The sequence below is a fragment of the Empidonax traillii genome, unplaced genomic scaffold (assembly GCF_003031625.1).
Source record: "Empidonax traillii isolate 1590-97213 ecotype Southwest subspecies unplaced genomic scaffold, ASM303162v1 scaffold1115:size468604, whole genome shotgun sequence".
In the NCBI taxonomy this organism is placed as follows: Eukaryota; Metazoa; Chordata; class Aves; order Passeriformes; family Tyrannidae; genus Empidonax; species Empidonax traillii.
In genome coordinates, this window is record NW_020956308.1 from 204503 (window position 1) to 221839 (window position 17337).

Here is a 17337-nt window from a genome sequence, read left to right on the forward strand (position 1 = left end):
AGAACATTACTGTATTTTGAGCACTGTAATGATTTAATTCCTCCATATTGGTTGTGCTTCACCATTCAGCTTCCTTTACTCAGAACATTTTTCACGTTCTCTAGATTTGATCCTCAATAATTCTCAAGGGAAATTTTTTGAAAGCTGATTTTCTAGAACACTGTCTAGGGCAAAAGGTTGACTGTTGAAAATGCTTGTGAATTACCAGGCTCAGCAGAAGCAATGCTTTTCCTACAGTGAAAGGGCAGACTAGAGGGGGAGCAGAGAGGGAACTCCAACAAAGTTTAACACAACAGGGCACACAGAGGGTGATTGTAAATGGAAGCTGCTGAGAGACCCTTATTTTCTCTGTTTATTTGTAGGGAGTGAATCCACTGTCAATTCTGTGGCAATGCGCATTGTAATGGGAAGCTGGTGGCTCTTCACCCTTATCGTGTGCTCTTCCTACACAGCGAATTTAGCAGCATTTCTCACAGTATCAAGGATGGATAATCCCATCAGGTAAGAGCCTCTTTTTAACACGAAGCTAGAAACCTGGATTTCACAGGACAGTATTACCCATTTGAGCACTCATTCTTGCAAGAAAGAGATAACTCTGCTTATTTTCAGTGTCTGTTTTTCTCTTCTCTCCCCCTCTCCACCTTCACTCCAACAGCCCCCAAGCAGTTTTGACAGGTGCATGGAGGGGACAGTGGCCCTTCAATTGTGCATTTTTCCAGAAGAGAGGTCTTTCATGTGCTCCTGGTTGTTTGGTGGCGATTTGTGTATGTGTGTATGTAACTTGGGGGGGTTTCATCAAATTTAAAGGCTAAATAATTTTTTCATTTCTTTCCTCACAAAAACACGGACAAAATTCCCAACTTCACACTGGCCTGGAGTACTGGGAGGGCCATTTGTCTTTACTGAAAGGGTAAGAGCCTGATAGCTTATGTTTGATTTGATGGCAGTGGAGTGAAGAGGTGGCAGTGCAGCACAGGCTCTCCATCTGGAAAATTCGGAGGCAAAGATTTCAGGTGCTAGAGGGTGCCACAGTTAAGTTGCTGGTCGCCTTTGGGATTGCATTGGGAAGAGTGAGACTGAATATTCGTGCTCGCCTCCTGAAACAGAAGAGTTGTCAGTGAGGTGAGGCTGGCACTTAGAAAGTGGCTTTTGCCTTCTCTGTGGTATCTGCAGAGAAGGACATGAATAAGTGCATTTCTCATAAAGCTGAGTTCAACAGCATTTTCAGTTTTTAGCTTGTCAATGTGTACTTGCATAATGTAACATTTTTTATGGATATAGTCTTTTAATAATAATAAAGTCTGCCCAAAACCATAACAAGCTTTGGTCTTAAATTAATATTCTGTTAGTTTGGCCAAAATAAGTGGGTCTTAACCATAATAGAAATAAATACTCCAAGTAATTTCTGGAAATAACATGAGAAACTATATAGAATAAAACTTTGTATGAATAAAATCTATATGTGAGGCCTGGATGTACTTGGAAAAAGGTTAAGCTCAATGAATAAATTGCTCTTGAAAACCAAGACACAGATAGCTATCCAGAAAGCTTGAAAAATTATATTCTTAAAAAATTCTGAAAGTTCTATTTCTTTCGTTGCGGAAGAGTTTTTCTGTTTGGGCTAATTAGCATTTCCTAAAACTTAGCAAAGTTCAGAGGAGGACAAAAGTTGGAGTGTAATTGCGTGAGGAATCTCCAAAAAAAGACAGTGGTTTAAGAGCAGAACTATGAATTTTTAGAGGAGGCCTTTGAGGCTGAGCTGTTACAACATTTACAAGGGGTTTTGATTTCCCTTCTTTTTAAAATGAAAGGACATTGCTGAGAATCTTGAGGAGGAGAGAAGTTCTGTGGGTAAAGGAACTGCTCAGTGTTGTTTCACGAGCAAAGACCCAGGCACCCTTCTACTGTTAGAAATGGCAGCTGGAGAACAGTAATGAAATGCCTTTCTATATCTAACAGCACCTGCTGCTTTGCAGGTTCCTGTTATCCCCTTGTACAAGGTGAGGATACAGAAGGAGGAAATCACTCTGTTGTGATTTGAAAACATCAGCAGAGTCATTCAGGTACCAAAATGTAAATTCCGAAAGTAATTTAAGCTGCCATAAGGCTTCACTGCCTCTGCTGCAGCTACTTGGCTCTAAGGTCAGGGGTCTCCATCAGGAGTTGTCAGCCACAATGCGGATTGTTCATATTGCCTGAGATGTCAAAAGTGGTCCTGGATGCTTAGGTACCCAAATCATTCCTGAGGTACTCTGAAACGGAACTGTCAGAATACTCTCTAAGTTGATCGCTGGTTGGCATAACTGAGACAGTTAAGAGACTGGCTTGTCTTGGCTTGCCTATGGCTATTTTACAACTTTTGCATGACGTCCCCAAGGTGTTGTTACTCGAGAGAAAGAGATCTGGACTAACACCTCTCATTGAAAACTGTGATTGCCTTAGGAAAGAGGAAATGGGATAAAGAAGTAGGTCTCTCTTCATACACCTCAAAGTTATGATGAAGATATTTTCATGTCCCTACTCTTTAGGAGAAACATAAAATGTTTTGTCAGATTTAGAGCATATTATTTTCCTGAGAAAGTAAATTACTGCCCTACCTGGATTCATTGTGTCTCAGCTCCCAGTACTAACTGGCTTCAGAACCATATAATGTGGAGTGGCTATTTTTGCCTCTCTCACTCTGCCCTCAGCTTACCCACATTATATCTTTCATGAACCCAGAAAGGAATACTTATGTGAAATCCATTTTTCCCACCCAAAGAGGCACAATGAATTACAGTTGAAAACTTGCTCACCAGCTGAGAGCTACCAAATCCATCTGTGTATGCTTCCATTGTTAAGAGAAAACAACCTCCATCCTTTCAGTAAATGTGTGCTGTTATCTCTCCCTCTATAGAGAAGTCCTCTGGTGTTCAGTACTACTGCAGCTAAATTGCCAGCAGGAGAGAAATAAGTATTATGGTGCTGCAGTAGCTGCTACATAGTTAAGATTTTCATTACAAGGCTGATTTTCTTCCCAAGCCCTTTCCAAAATGCTTAATAAAAATTGTTTCAACATCAAATTTGGCATGTGTGGTCTGTGAGTAGCAAAATAGAAGTATGTTTGATTGAATGACTAGGTGTCAATCAATCCAGTGATCGTTGCCTTAACAATTTCACTGCAAAAACAAGTGTGTCATAGAAATCATAAATTATATTTATTAGAAGGGGCTTGGTGAGACATTCACTGTAGCAAAGTTGAACTGTTGGAAGGCAGCTTTATAAAATTAGAATGTCAGATGAAAACCTGCTCATAGGTGAATAATTTTTTTGGTTTATGTCTGGTGTAGTTAAGTCTCACTAGAGTATTCCACCCTGCCATGAGTTTTAGAGACTTCCTGTGGTTCACACAAAGGTGAAATACCCAGAGCAGGAGGCATGACAGGAAGTAACTTTGATGTGCCACCTGTATTCCTGTTTCCTGAAAGATATTTCCTAAATCCTAAACAGGTTCCCAAGTGCTTATCTTGAAAAGAAAAATATCCTTCTCCTGGCATTTTCCCAAACCCTCAAGGGCTTCATCACACGCATGCTAACAGGAGGAGGCATTGGCTTTCTGGCCTGCCATGGCAGCACATGCTGCCTTGCTCCTCACATGCTCTGTGTGCCCATCTCTCATCCTTCTGTGACAGGGTGGTGGGGAGAGTGTGAATGTGGAGTTTAAGACCCACATCAAAACCTCTGTCCCTTCAGAAGATCAAGGCTAGCAGGAAACAATGTGAACCTTCCCTAGCTGTTCTCCATTTTTGGTTTCTAGCAGACTGTGCTTCTGCTCCCCTTTGCTCTTTTAATGCTGCTTCTCTAATCCCTCTGTCCGTATGACCTCCTTCACTTCTCATCTTCTCTCTGCCTCAACCTCACAACAAGGGAGCAAAGGCAGTGTCGTGGTTATCTCAGAATTTCTGTGTTTATAGAGTTTCACAGGCAAGGCAGGGAAACATCAAGTAGATTTCCTGGCCACATATGGGCAGAGGAGTGAGATATTACCCAGTTCAATAAAAAACAGGGAAGGTGGTTTGTGTGAATGTGCTGGTGGCAACTGCTTTGGAGCTCAGGTCAGGAAGCTGTAATTTTGTAAATGGTTAGTTCTCAAACCACTCATGGTCTAACTTTGTAAATGAGTAGTTCTCAATTTTTGTTTTGAGACAAAAATCTTCGTAATCTTTAGAGCCTGTGCTAATACTTGACAGACTCATTTAAACCCAAATAATTTGCATAATACTCGCCTCCAGTACTGGGTCAGTCTGCTAAGTAAGGCGGAATTATTACATACAAGTTTGTTCTTTCTTTTGTGTTAGTACATTTTCAAGCAACTCTTGGATCTGCTGTCTGACCTTCCATTTGTAATTATGAGTTTAATTAGCAGTGACTTACATTCCAGCCTCATTTCTTGCTAACAAGCAGACTACACGCAGTTCAGTAGCGGCACAAATATTCTGAAACTCAGGTTTTGGAGAGCTTGTTTGACAATATGTTAAGAATCACGCAAGAAAAAACAGGACATTAAAAAGTATTCTATTTGCAAATTCAAAAGAGTTTAAATTGAAGATTTTATCAAATTGATCCTTAACATTTGTATGTGCTGTGGGTGTTTTGACAGGCATCTTTATATATGCATTCATGGACTGCATACAAATGCGTGCTATGTCTCCTTCTAAGTTCACAGCTGTTGTTTCATGGTTTGGGGTTTCCTTATTTGCATTTTAATCCCCGAATTTCCTGTGTTTTGGTGGCAGCTGAAGATTTACTGCAGCTTAGTTGGGGTGATAGGCTGGCACTTGGAAGACTTGGGTGCAAATTCTTTTTCTACCACACGCTTTGTTTGATCTTGGCAAGCTTAACCTCCTCTCTTGTCTCGGTTCTCTTTCTGCATAACAGAGTAATAATATTTTCTTATCTTATATGGCATGTTGTCAATTTAGCTGCTTTAAAGATGATGGCCAGAAATGATCATATTATAGTAGCACTGCAGGTATCAAAAAATATAGAGTTTCTGGGTTGCATACAAAACAGAAACAATCTCAAAATATTTTAAAAGAAAATGAAGAAAGTACTTGGAAGATGCCAGCTAGAGGGAAATGAACAAAGGTTTCATATGCTGTAGTTAAGTGAATTTGATAGGGTTGATAGCAAGAACCTTGCAGGAATCCCTCTGTATTTTCAGCGATTTTGTCTTGAAATTCCTATATTTGAAAACAGCCTTTCTGTTGTTCATATCATACTTGGCTTTTAAAATATTTCATTGGATTATCATCTGTTATGTTTAATTTGCATGATGTTTTGTGGTGTCTGTGCAGCACCTCAGGCACGTTGGCAGGAGGCATGTAGGAAAAAGCATGATAAAAAATAATTATTGTTATTATTATTTAAGGCCTGTGAGCAAATGCTTCGATCACTACATAACTAGATTAAGTTCATCCGTAAAAAAAAGAAAGCTAAAAAAGAATGGAAGAAGGATGCAAGCAAATGAGCAAAGGCAAAAACTCAAAACTTTTTTTCCTTTCCAGAACATTCCCTGTTTAGAGCGCATGGATGCAATTTCCTGGGAAACGCTCTGCAGCCTGTGCTCAGGGGGAGAGCTTGCCAGCCCTTTGCCTTCGGGCGCTGTTCAGGACAAGGCACTGTGCTGCTGCCAGTGCTGGAACCCCCATTGTCTGTCTTTTCATTTCACTTCTGTTGATGGTGTTGCCCAGTGGGTGCTTCTGGGAAAGTCTGGAGCCTTTTAAAAAGCTCTCTGAATGCTGGCATATGCCGCTCAACCACGGCTTAAAACGGATCCTAATTGCTCCTGTAATTGAACAAGCAGGCAAGCGTCTAAGTGCAAATATTTCCCAAGGACGTTTTTTCCCCGAGAAAATTGAGAATGCGCAGCTAAAAATCAAGCTTGCATTCCATCTCTCCAGTTGCCCTTAAAAAAATGTGGCGTATATTGGAGATCAATGGCAAACCAGGAGATTTGTGGTTCCGTAACTCTCCAACTTGACTTTTACGACACCTATATCATAACATCTCTTCGTTCGTTCGTGTAACTGAGTTCTGTGACTTAGGTGGGTTGAGGCATTAAAATTCAAATGCATGCACAGTTTAGAGAAGAAAATGATTTGGATATAACATTAGCAAAATCTACCATCTGTGCAGGTAATAAAATCTTTTTTTTTTATTATTTTTTTCTTTTGCTTTGAAAGGATGAAAATCTAGCAAGACTAACAACTCTCATGACAGCCCATCAAAATGTACAGGGAGTGGTTTAAATCTGATATTTGATGCTCAGTCTCTTCTCAGCTCAGATTGAGTCGCTTTTGGGTCAGATTGTCTCATACTAACATGGGTTATTTAGTGGCTGCCCATCGAGTAGCTGTATGCTTTCTGCATACATTAAATCACACTGACCCCTGACTTAAATCTTTGTTGCAGTATGAGGCTTCTTTTTATTACAAGGAGAGTACCTATGGCTTATTTTGTTGCATTATATTTTCAACTTGACTCCTAAGGGATTAACAGTGCAAAATGCAGTAATAGAAGATTTTTGCTCAATAGGATATTTATACTTCTATTGTTTCTCTCTAAAGAAGCTGATTTAATGTCTTATATGAATTGATAATACAATCTAATATAGCAGGATATTAAAACTGCAAAATAATTATTACTATAACAAATCAAATAGAAACAGCCTTAAAGCTTCAGACATCTCCTAACTGCTCAATCCATCACTTCTAAAAACCAAAACGGGAGTAAGAAGAAAAATTTCATGGTGAATTCTGTTTTGGAAATTATTCTGTGTGAAGAAAAACCATTAAAGAGGCTGGCATGTATGCTCATCTATTTGAATATCACTCCTGCAAAAGCATTAGTATTTTTTTTCACTGTAGCAGGCAGATATTTCCTTGACCTACAATGCAAAATTACTTAACTTCTTTTTCCATGTAAATATACTATTACACGTGTTTGCCTGCTTGCTATGTTTGCTGTCGTTTTGAACAAACATGGAGTGTCCCATGCCCCTTTGGTATATGTATATATTTGTCAGAAGAGTATTTAAAAAAAACCACTCTCAGAGCCAGGTAGAACCTGAAAATATACAAATATCTTTATGATATTTGCTAGTGAAGCTGCTGCCTGGGAAAAAAAAAAAAACAAAAACAAACAAACAAAAAAAACAAACCAAAAAACCCCCAAAACTAACCTCCTGTAAAATAACTTGTATTTTATATCATTTATCTGTGCTGGTCAGAGTCATTAGTGTGACTTTTATTATAAAAGTCATGCAGGTTCATCTGTAACAGGGTAAGATAGTGCATATTACTACATAGGTTTCCGATTTGTCCAGAGTCAGGTCTCTCTGAGGGCATCCCTGAAGACAGTCTGGCAACCCTGAAACCAGAGCAAGCAGATCAATTGCATTCACAAAACTACCAATAATTAGTAAACACTTAATCATAGTAAGTTCATTCCTCAAATTGTGAGATGAAGATGAAAGTTAGTGTGTTGACTTTTAAGAAGGGAAAGTTGTACCTGTTTTTTTACTTGCTGTCAGCTCAGACAGGACATACATGGACTTCCAGCTAATTTGCAGTATTTTGGGAAATGCTTCCTTTGCTCATGTAAAAAATGTCTTCTCACCTTGCACAATTCCTCACCAGTGGTTCTGTCATTCCTGTACCATGATTGTTCAGCATCAAATTTTCTCACCCACCTGACAGCAAAAGTAATTTTCCCACCTTCTGTTCATTACCAAGTATTCAATGTCAGCAGGCTGACTGTGAGTATAAGGAACAGGCACTGAATTGTTTATTTCTTTAGATTATTTTGGACAGAGGGAGGAGAAGAAAAACAAGGGAAATTTCCAGATGGGGCAGACTAAGAATGCTGGCCCAGCTGTCTTCCTAGAGTCGTGGCTGGTTATTAACACTGACCACTGTGCTATGGCCAGCCCTGTGCCCCACTTAGATGGACCATCTTTCACACTGAAAGACTTGAATTGATAGCCTGCTATAAAAATGAAGTAAAGATCATACCTCCTATAGCCTAAAAGTTCAGTTTCATACAAGCAATTCAAAAGCCGATATCGGAAACACTCAGTGGGGGTGTGATGGTTCAGAAGGTGTTCCCTCAGAGACTAAAGGCTGAACATGCCTGTGCTGTAGGCTGGGAATGTAAGAGTTTCAGTTTTGGGGAGTTCAGTGCACAGTCACCTGTTTCATGTCACACTAATGAACTTAGCCATAAATTAAAAAAATCAAACTTTGTATGGGGTAGCTGGGCTACATGAACGTGTCTGTTATTCAGCTCTGCTCTGGACACTGGAACTTCAGGCAAAGGGTCATGCAAGAGGCTTTCTGCAGTGACATTTTAAATCATGCAAGCTAAATTCATTGGTGTTGTGAGGAGGATTTATTTTTTGATTCCCTGTTCTTTTGGGGTTTTTTTCTTCTATGCATTTGTACAATTCTCATACCTTTGTAGCTTGAATACATATTTAGTCAAACAGTTGCGCTGCTCTTTAAAATCACTCAAGGAAGGGAATACTTTTGGTTTTCTATGTCCTGAAAGAGCTTTTGCTGATAGTATAACAGCTTCTTATAATTTCTTTTAATAGCCCCTCATGTTAAGATAGTTTGCATCTGTGTCTTTGATATGGTTTCTTTCAGGAATTGCCAGCCCTTCTGTAGCCTTTTATCTCTAAAGCAATGCCCCAAGAGATTCTTTCCTCCAGTTCTTGAAGTTTTTTGAGTCTGGTCTTTTGAAATTTATTACTTTTACATTTTTGTTTGTTTTTTTCCCCCTCAGGTTAGTGAGTTCCATCGTCTCGCAAACACTTTGAATCTGGTTACTTTTCTCATTGACATTTCCATTCAAATCTATCAAATCTAAAATAGTTACTGCCCTTATAAATGTCTTCATGATAGGAGATCATTCATTCTCACACCTTACACTCTTAACACTTCAACTGATACATAGGATGGTATTTCATCTGCTGAAATAAAAGTTGTTCGAATACATTCGTAAATGTTTATAGACCCTCTTGCCATGAGGTGGAAATCTGTAAACTTGCCATTTAAAGAAAAGGGTTTAAAAATTGAGTATCTTTATAAGGAGATTTAGAAACTCTTCCCATGCATGTAAAAAAAAAACTCGAAAACCCAAAACCAATCAAAAAATACAATCAAAACACTTCTAATTGATGCACGTTATGGGTGTTTAGGAGAGAAAGGAGCTGGGTGTTCTTAGTTTCCGTGGAAACTAAGATACTACTGTTTATTACCATGAGTGCTTTCTTATCAGTTCTTCGTTCTTGTGTTGCAAAAGATTTTCTGAAGTGAAAGAAAACTTTTCTGGAAATAGTACTGTGTTGCTAAGAGGAGGGTTGCATATGTTCCTTCCTTTTCCTGGGCTCATCTGCCTTATTGAGCAATGTTCTCTTCTTCTGCACGTGTGCCCCCTTTATAATATAACACAGGAGTGTTTCCAGGCTCATCTGGAGATGAGGGAGAGAATGTTTTTGCCTTAGAAAAGCTATTTTGGTACAGCTGACAAAGTTTGTTACATTAAAAGAAATGTAATTACATGCACTAAAGTTATTTGCCTTCCAAGCCATTAAAACGAGCCTAAGAGAATATGCCACTGATGCAATTTAATTGATTTATGGGTAGTCATATCCATCCAGAAAAGAATAGAAAACCATCAGTTAAAAATGGGGTGGATGCTAACTACTGTGTTTTTCACATGTGGCAATAATGCAATTCCCGAGCTCATATTTCAAGGTATGTAGTTAGGCTACCCAATAAACTAATAAATCTCAATATAAAGAACAGCTAGTTGGTGTTGATGTGGTGATTGCAGCACTTCTGGTATGAGATTCAGTATTCAGGTGAGATTTGTGTCCAGGGCAAGGAGACGGAGAGGCCAAAGGGTAAGATCTCGTCTTCTGTTTACTGTTCTGTCCATCAGGATGCAATGGGAAGCACACCAAATACTGTCTGCTTGCAGTGCTCTGAGAAACAAACGAGTGAACCTCCAGACCTTAAAATATGCATGCGTGTTGTGTGCACTTTAGACATCAATAATAACTGATGAATGTTAGATGTACTTTCAGTATTAATGAAGAGCCCTATATTTTGATTTCCCAGGAGTATGCAGCACATGCTCTAGCAATCAAGATGCCTCTTCAGAGCCTTTCTGTTTTCTTCTCTTCTTTCTGTCTGCATCGATAGCTTCTGTTCTACTCCCTGTGGTAAGGGAAGGGTGTGAAGCTGTTTTCCAGCATCACACTGTACCTCTGACAGATATGAACTCACCCAGCCCCTCCACCCCAGCTATGAGGCTGCTGATGTGCAACAGCTCCTGATAAATCAAAACTTAATAAAGAGTTGAGCGGGACTTCATGCCACACTGGGATTTCATGGACTTTAATGGAACTACTCACAGTATAATGATATCCTAACAGTCATTGTATAAAGTACCACTAACACCGAGTAAAGACTTTATAAGCCAGCACCAAGAAGCCGAGCTTATCTGTTCCCCACTCTATTTAATTAAAAAGCTACTCTTTGCCATCTGAGTGCAAAACAGAATGTCAGTGCTATCAGTACTTATAACACCAGTTGAAAAGGAAGAAAGCAATTTCTTCCCTCTCGATCTTAATCATTAATCTTCATTACGATTTTTAGCTTCCGAGTGCGAGTGGTAAAAGACATCAGAGTAGCAAACAATTTAAAGTGCATCTGCATATATAATGTAGGTAGTTTGTTATTTTCATTATAGGTAAAAGCATGTGTCAGTTGCCAGATGTGTTTGATTCAAACAATATGATTTTCATGCCAACTTTACGATATGTTTGATTTAGGTGAAGTGACTAAAACCTGCCATTGGGACTGTGTTGCTGTTAAACACCAGCTGCAGCTTTTATTTTAATTAATAATTTAAGGAGTAGAATACCTTTCTTTAATTAACATGTTTAACCCTTCGAGCTACTCAGAAAAAGGCAGCACAATGGCAAAGTAGTTTAAAAGTAAAGCAAAAAAATTATTCATAGGTAGTTCAAACAGAAGTACTTCTTTGCTCCAAACAAGCTACAAGCTCTTGAGATTTTTCACCTTTTCTTTGCATTTTAAGTTACTCTTCACTATTGAATGGGATATGGAGTGGGGGTAAAGAATTCAGGAGAATCCAGGTATTTTACCAGGACTGATTATTCTGGATTTACAGGATGAGCTGCAACTGCTCATAGCTGTTCTGAATCCCTTTCCAGAGTTTTAACTGAATCTGCCAATGTCTTAAGCGCTGTTGTGCCAAAATTTCCCTTGATCTATTCTGAAAATCTGCCCAGTCATGTAGTAGTTTAAATGTGGATCTGAGCATACAAATTAAAGCTCCTGATTTTGAAAACCTGAGCCTACATCTTAAAAGAAACTCCAGTGTGTTAGGCAGTCTGTCTCTTTGTCAGTCAGATACTTTCCATTGTTAAATTGCAAATACGATGGGCAAACCGGGTAATATCTCAAGGTTATTAAGTTTATAGAAATATGGAAAAAATGAGGTGGTGAAGATGGGTCCTGTAAATGACTCCTGTAAATATAAAGACTGCCTTCTGACTTTGCTCCCTCAGTTAAACATCAGATGAGCTCATACGGAATTATAAAGTGCCCAGCCATGAGAGAAACTCCATCTAGAGATCACAAAGTATTGGGCACAAGTGGATCCACCTTTGAGATGCAAATGCTCAAAAACTACCTTCCATTGCCTCCACTATTAGTGGAATGAATTATTATGCTGTTTTTTGGTTTTGAAAACATTTCAAGCAAAGTGATCATGACTTCTACTATGAGGACCATCATGGTTTCTTTATGATATGATAACAATTCAGAAAATATAGGACATCCAGAAAAAACTTACAAATAAGCATCAAACTAAAAAAAAATTAGTTAATGCAAAAAATCAGCAATCTAAGTGACTTATGCTTTTATTGCCTGGAGGAGGTTTGGAGAAGAGGAGGCTTGAAAGTATAGTTAGAAACATTGGACTGGCAATCAGGAGATGTTTAGCTTATTTCTAGCTGTTTAACAGATTTCTTTATGTGCAGTGCTGGAGCAGAGCCAGTGTCAGCTCTAGGCAAAATGAACTTCTACGATCCAGCGACAAGTCAAGTCACACTCGTACAGATCACTACAGATGACTGGAGTTGCTGAGGTGGTCCTGAGGGCATCATTTAGAAATAGCAATGGATAGGAATACCCAGGGGTCTAATTTTGTTTACAGAAGAACCTGTTTTACTGATTATGATGAGAATCCAGTTTGATTTTTAGATCCAAATTTGAGTCTCACAGCCAGAAATACTGTTAAGTCTTTTTTTTTTTTTGGAAAATGGGCATGTTTCCTAAGTAAACTGCTGGAAGATACTAAGAAGTTCTGTGAGCAATGGGACACAGCCTAGATGTATGTGGGTTTGTCCTACATTCTCCCCACTTTGACTTTAGCAAAAATGCTAAAGATTGTTCTGAGATCGCTAAAGAGAAAGTGAAATTTCAGGGGCTGCTAATAGAACCTATTTCTACTGCATCTCAGACTCTTAGAAAATACACAAATGTTTTGCCAATACAATGTATGTAGCTAGTAATTATTTACTATTAAAATCGTAAACATGACAGTGTCTCATTTATTAATGACTTGACTGTCTTTGCATTTCAGTGGGCATACATACCATTTGTTCCTGTCTTTTAAAAATTAATCATGCAGTAGCTCTGCTGGAACAGAGTCCCTGTGAAAACAGGGAAATCATTGCTGTATGAGGAGTTAAGAAGACAGTTTAGTTTAGTTTAGTTTACTTGTTTTTCACTCTGCATGTAGGGACTGAAGCTAGTGGAATTATTTTCAAAGAAATCAATTTGGAGCTCTACAGGTTCTGTGCTTTTAGCACTTTTTCTACATAATATTTGGCTGTTTTGTTTTGCATTTTTCTTACTCTTTGTATTTTTGTTTTCAATCCTGGAAACCTTGAGCATGTGCTTTTGTGTGCTTGAATAGATCTCAGCGGTATTGGTCTACCTGTTAAGTCTGCCAGGTAGCTTACAAAGGAAATTTCTTTGAGGCAGCAGGAGAGAGAGGATCCTGATCTTTCAGTGGATAGGTGACAGAACTCTTTCCATCACACATGGCACACAGAATGTGTAGCAAGCCCCCTCCTCCTGTGGCAGAAATAAACCTGGCTTTAGCTTCCTTTCCCCAGTAAATCCATACCTGGATGTTACGTTTGGCTTTTGGTTGAACCTCATATAGGGCAGCGAGTCCCAGTCCAGACAAGGTCACATAGATGTCACCACATTAGCAGCAGTGGCCATTATCATTATGGAAAAAGCTACTGCAGTGCCATTACCTGCTGAGGAGTTTAATCACTGTTTGTTTTTGCTGTAATAAGAGTATGTAGTTGACATGGCAACGTTTTCTGTGACACATGTCAATTGATTGTTTTTTCCACTGGAGGAAATCCTGCTTCTTTGAAATCCTGTGTAGCAGCTGTTCCTGCCCCACTGATGATGACAAGAGAAGACACAGCCTTAATTGTCTGCACTGTTTGTCTCCTCCTGTGATTTGGAAAGGTTCAGCCCTGGTGTGAAGGGCTGCAACTCCATTGATTCAGTGTAGTTTAATTTGTCAATACTGATGGTTTTCCTTGTAGAAACTCCCGTGAGGATTTTTCTGTTGAGGCTTTTGTTTAAAGTGAATGGTATTTTTCATGGAGAGCTGATAAAATGAGTTTTATAGCAACTATAAAACAATATATATTTGCTGGTGAAGGACTTGATTCAGCAAAATGTATACTAGGCACGCAAGTGCTGCTTCCTATTTCTACTGGGCTTACCTCTAATTGGTAAAGTTAAGATTTTGCTTATGTGTTTGCTGAAGAAACCTGTTGCTCTGCAAATCACTGCACAGAGACAGAACTAAGAGCATTTAGAGTGACTTGATTTGCAGTGAAATGGAACATTGCAGGATTTGATCATGTCTCCATAGAAGCTGGCAATTTAACAATTGGTTTAAGAGCTCAGCTTGACTATTCATAATTTCAAAGAAAGTCAGAGATGCACGAGTTAAAACCATGGACCCAGTTCTTCTGAAGCCTGAAGTTATTAGGTGTGGAGATAAAGCTGCTTTCATTTTAATATTCTCTGTATAAGGCTGCTGCCATTCTAACAATAGTTCGAACAGTTTTATTGGCCTCATTAAGAATAATCTTTAAAGTAGACCATCTTTTAGTTTATGTATGTCCAATTTAACACACACTTGTAACATTCCTGACTTGGAACAAATGTTGAAAATCCATAGAAATATTCCTTTTTTTTTTTTTAAGGTTATTTACTTTTAAGACTTGTAGGTGCTAAATATAGGTCAATTCTATTGCTACCTCATTGTTCAGCTAATATATCACTCTTCCTCATAAAATTGGAGGCTTATGAAGTATCAGTTGCACTAAAGTTTAGAGATACTAACTGCTGTCTTCTCTTCGATTTTCAAGTGGGCCTATGCTTTTGTAATTTGGATTCAGCAGGACAGTGAAGCTTTTCAAGCAAGTCAAAGTCAATGTGACTGTCATCCCCTAGTGGTAGTTTGTATCCATAACAGAGGGATTTTTATTTTTTTCCCCAGCCTGTCAAGCTGTTGAACTATTCAACCTTGGAAGTCCAGCTCTAGAGAATGTCTTAACATGAAAGTTTGAACTCTATTTCATATGTCTTAAGACATGCTTTAACCACTCCTAAATTTTACTTATAACTGGAGACCCAAAGGTTGTTCATTTGTGAACAGCATATGAAAGCTCAAATCCTTTGCCATATATTTTTTGGATATAAAAATTAATAAGGACTCAGATCAGGACTGAGGTTCTGAATGGTAGAATCTTCTGTTCCTGTAGACATTGTCTGTACCTCCACAGTACCACTTAAACCTTGATTCGGCTTTGCAGATGATTTCCTCACTGGAGATATCTACAAAATTTGCTGGTCTGGCAAAGCTTGCTTGGTTTCCAAGTTCATGTTTCAGTGGGTGTATTGACATGGTACACAACAATTAATGCCATTTTCTCATTTGTCCTCATTGTCATGGAAAATTCATTCATGGAGGGAGTAGTTCTGGTCAGTTTTACGTCTCAAAGTTCTTTACTTTTCTGCAGTTCACAGTAGGTAGAATTCTCTTTCAATTTCTCAGAATTCTCATTGCTTTCCACTGGTGATGACTTTATCAAGTAAATCTCCCTTCAGACAGGATTTTATATTCCAGGTTTCTTGGGCTTGTGGTATAAAGTTGTCAAACCTTTCTGGTGGTTTGCGGTTGTCAAATCAATTCAGGTACTTTTATCTTTACTTAGAAGTTTAGTGGATTTACTGTTCTCCCAGTGCATAAACCAGGTATTTCCCTCTCGTATATCCTGTGGAGAAAACAATTCTAGTTAGGAACTGCACTTATATTTAGTTCTGTAGATGTAATGAATTTCTAACTTTTGGAGAAAAAAAAGAGCTTAAAAGAAAATAAAGTAGTTTCAAGGTATTTCAAAATAGAAATTTAGGACTTGTGCCATACCTTTTTTGCATGCATTTTTAAGGCTTCATTTAGGCAGAGCAGTTTAAAAAGTCTCATCATCTCTGGGACGCTTTATCTTGATGGCAGCCATCACCTAAAATGTTATGCTGCATTGAGCAAAAATCTCAGGGTCTTCTTAAGGTAAAAGAAGAATGTAGCTTGCTCTCCAAATTTGGAAAAATCAGTAAATTTAATTTGCTGTCTGTATATGGCTTAGGGATTAATGTTTATTAAGAAAATTAATTTTATTTGAGGAATTGTGTATATCGTGGTTTTTGACAATTGTAGTGCTGTGAAATGTTCTCACAACAAGTCAGAATGAGGACAGGAGCGCAGCATGAAAAACATTGCATAATTTTAAAATAGTACTGTGGATTCAGAAATGCTGAAATATTATTTTTCTGTAAGCAGTAGCAGACTGGAAATATCCCCAGTTTTACGGTGTCAGAACGTGGGCAGTTGTGAAGAATAAGGAGAAACTACCCCTAAATCAAGAATCTGTCAGGGTTTTCCCATGATGGTTTTTCTGAAGTCAGGATAAAATGCTGCATTTGTTACTGAGGTGTAGAAGACCACTCCTGGATGACGCCGTGGTGCCAGCCACTGGCCTGCTCACAGTATGTGAGCACAGGAGTTCAGATGTGAAGCTTACTACAAACATTTTTATAAATATGAACAGTAAGGATGAGGAAAAGCAAGAATTTTTTGCCTTTTTTCCTCATTCCTTTATTTAGTAAAACTTATTTTAATTAAAAAAAAAAAATCCCCTTTTTTAGAAGTAACAGGAACCTGAGAGTTTTTTTGAAAAATACTTTGATCACATCTGATGATTCTGAAGACTCCAGTTGAGTTAATTGATCAGCAGTTACCTCAAAGCACCTAGTGCCAAGTTTAGTCTGTCACTAATTATTCATCCAGAAGTCTTGGGCTTGTAGCAGTAGAAGAGTAAAATAAACCCCCAGTGGCAGCATATTTTTAGTCTATATATCCACAGCTACATGAGGCTTTTACTAGTAAGAAAACATCTCCACAAAGTGTATCTTAACCAGTATTGTTATTCTGGCAATTATTTCCAGTGGTCTAATTATAAATGCTAGTACAGCTCTTGCCTGGCTGTGTCCTCTGCAGCATATGTTTGATGTCACTATGTCTTTTAAAAAAACAAAACAAGCAGAGAGCCCAGTTTTCAGTTGACTGTGCACGAAGTAATTGCAATTCCACTGGGAAGTACTATCAATTGTGGCATTAAACTACAGGCATTAAAAATATTTTGACTGGTAATACAGTTTTAAAAGATACCCTTTTTCTTCAGGTTGACCACAGATACATTTACTTAAATCAATCGGTTTGCATGTACTTGTCGGTTACAGCAATCACACAGTGGATGTATTTATCTACAAATTGAAGCTGGGCTCCTGTAACTGTAAGTGAGGAACATTGGCTTTTTCTGCTTTACTAGCTTTATCTTTAATCACTCTTACAGAGAGCCTTTAATGGGTTGTGATATCCAATAATTGAGGTGGTAAGGTTAATGGGGCATCTTGTTATGCTACAGGGTTTTGTTGCAAATAATTTTATATGTTAAATGCATGAAATCTTTGCAACAGGAAAGGGAGACAAGAATTTGAGTGGCTAAAGGAGAGGCATCCAGCTAACATCTGGTTGCAGAAATAAAGCTTAAGAACAATGACAGCAACTGCCTTTAGAGAATGACAAGATTGTAAGAGG

The 17337-nt window shown here is 38.4% G+C and overlaps 1 protein-coding gene across 1 annotated transcript in view; it reads left to right on the forward strand.

Moving 5' to 3' along the window:
- LOC114068709 (glutamate receptor ionotropic, delta-1) overlaps positions 1-17337 on the forward strand; it is a 248750-nt gene that overhangs the window by 193312 nt on the left and 38101 nt on the right. The window contains exon 10 of the mRNA XM_027905054.1: positions 363-501. Within this exon, the coding sequence (XP_027760855.1) occupies positions 363-501 (139 nt within the window). The remainder of the gene's footprint in view (positions 1-362; positions 502-17337) is intronic.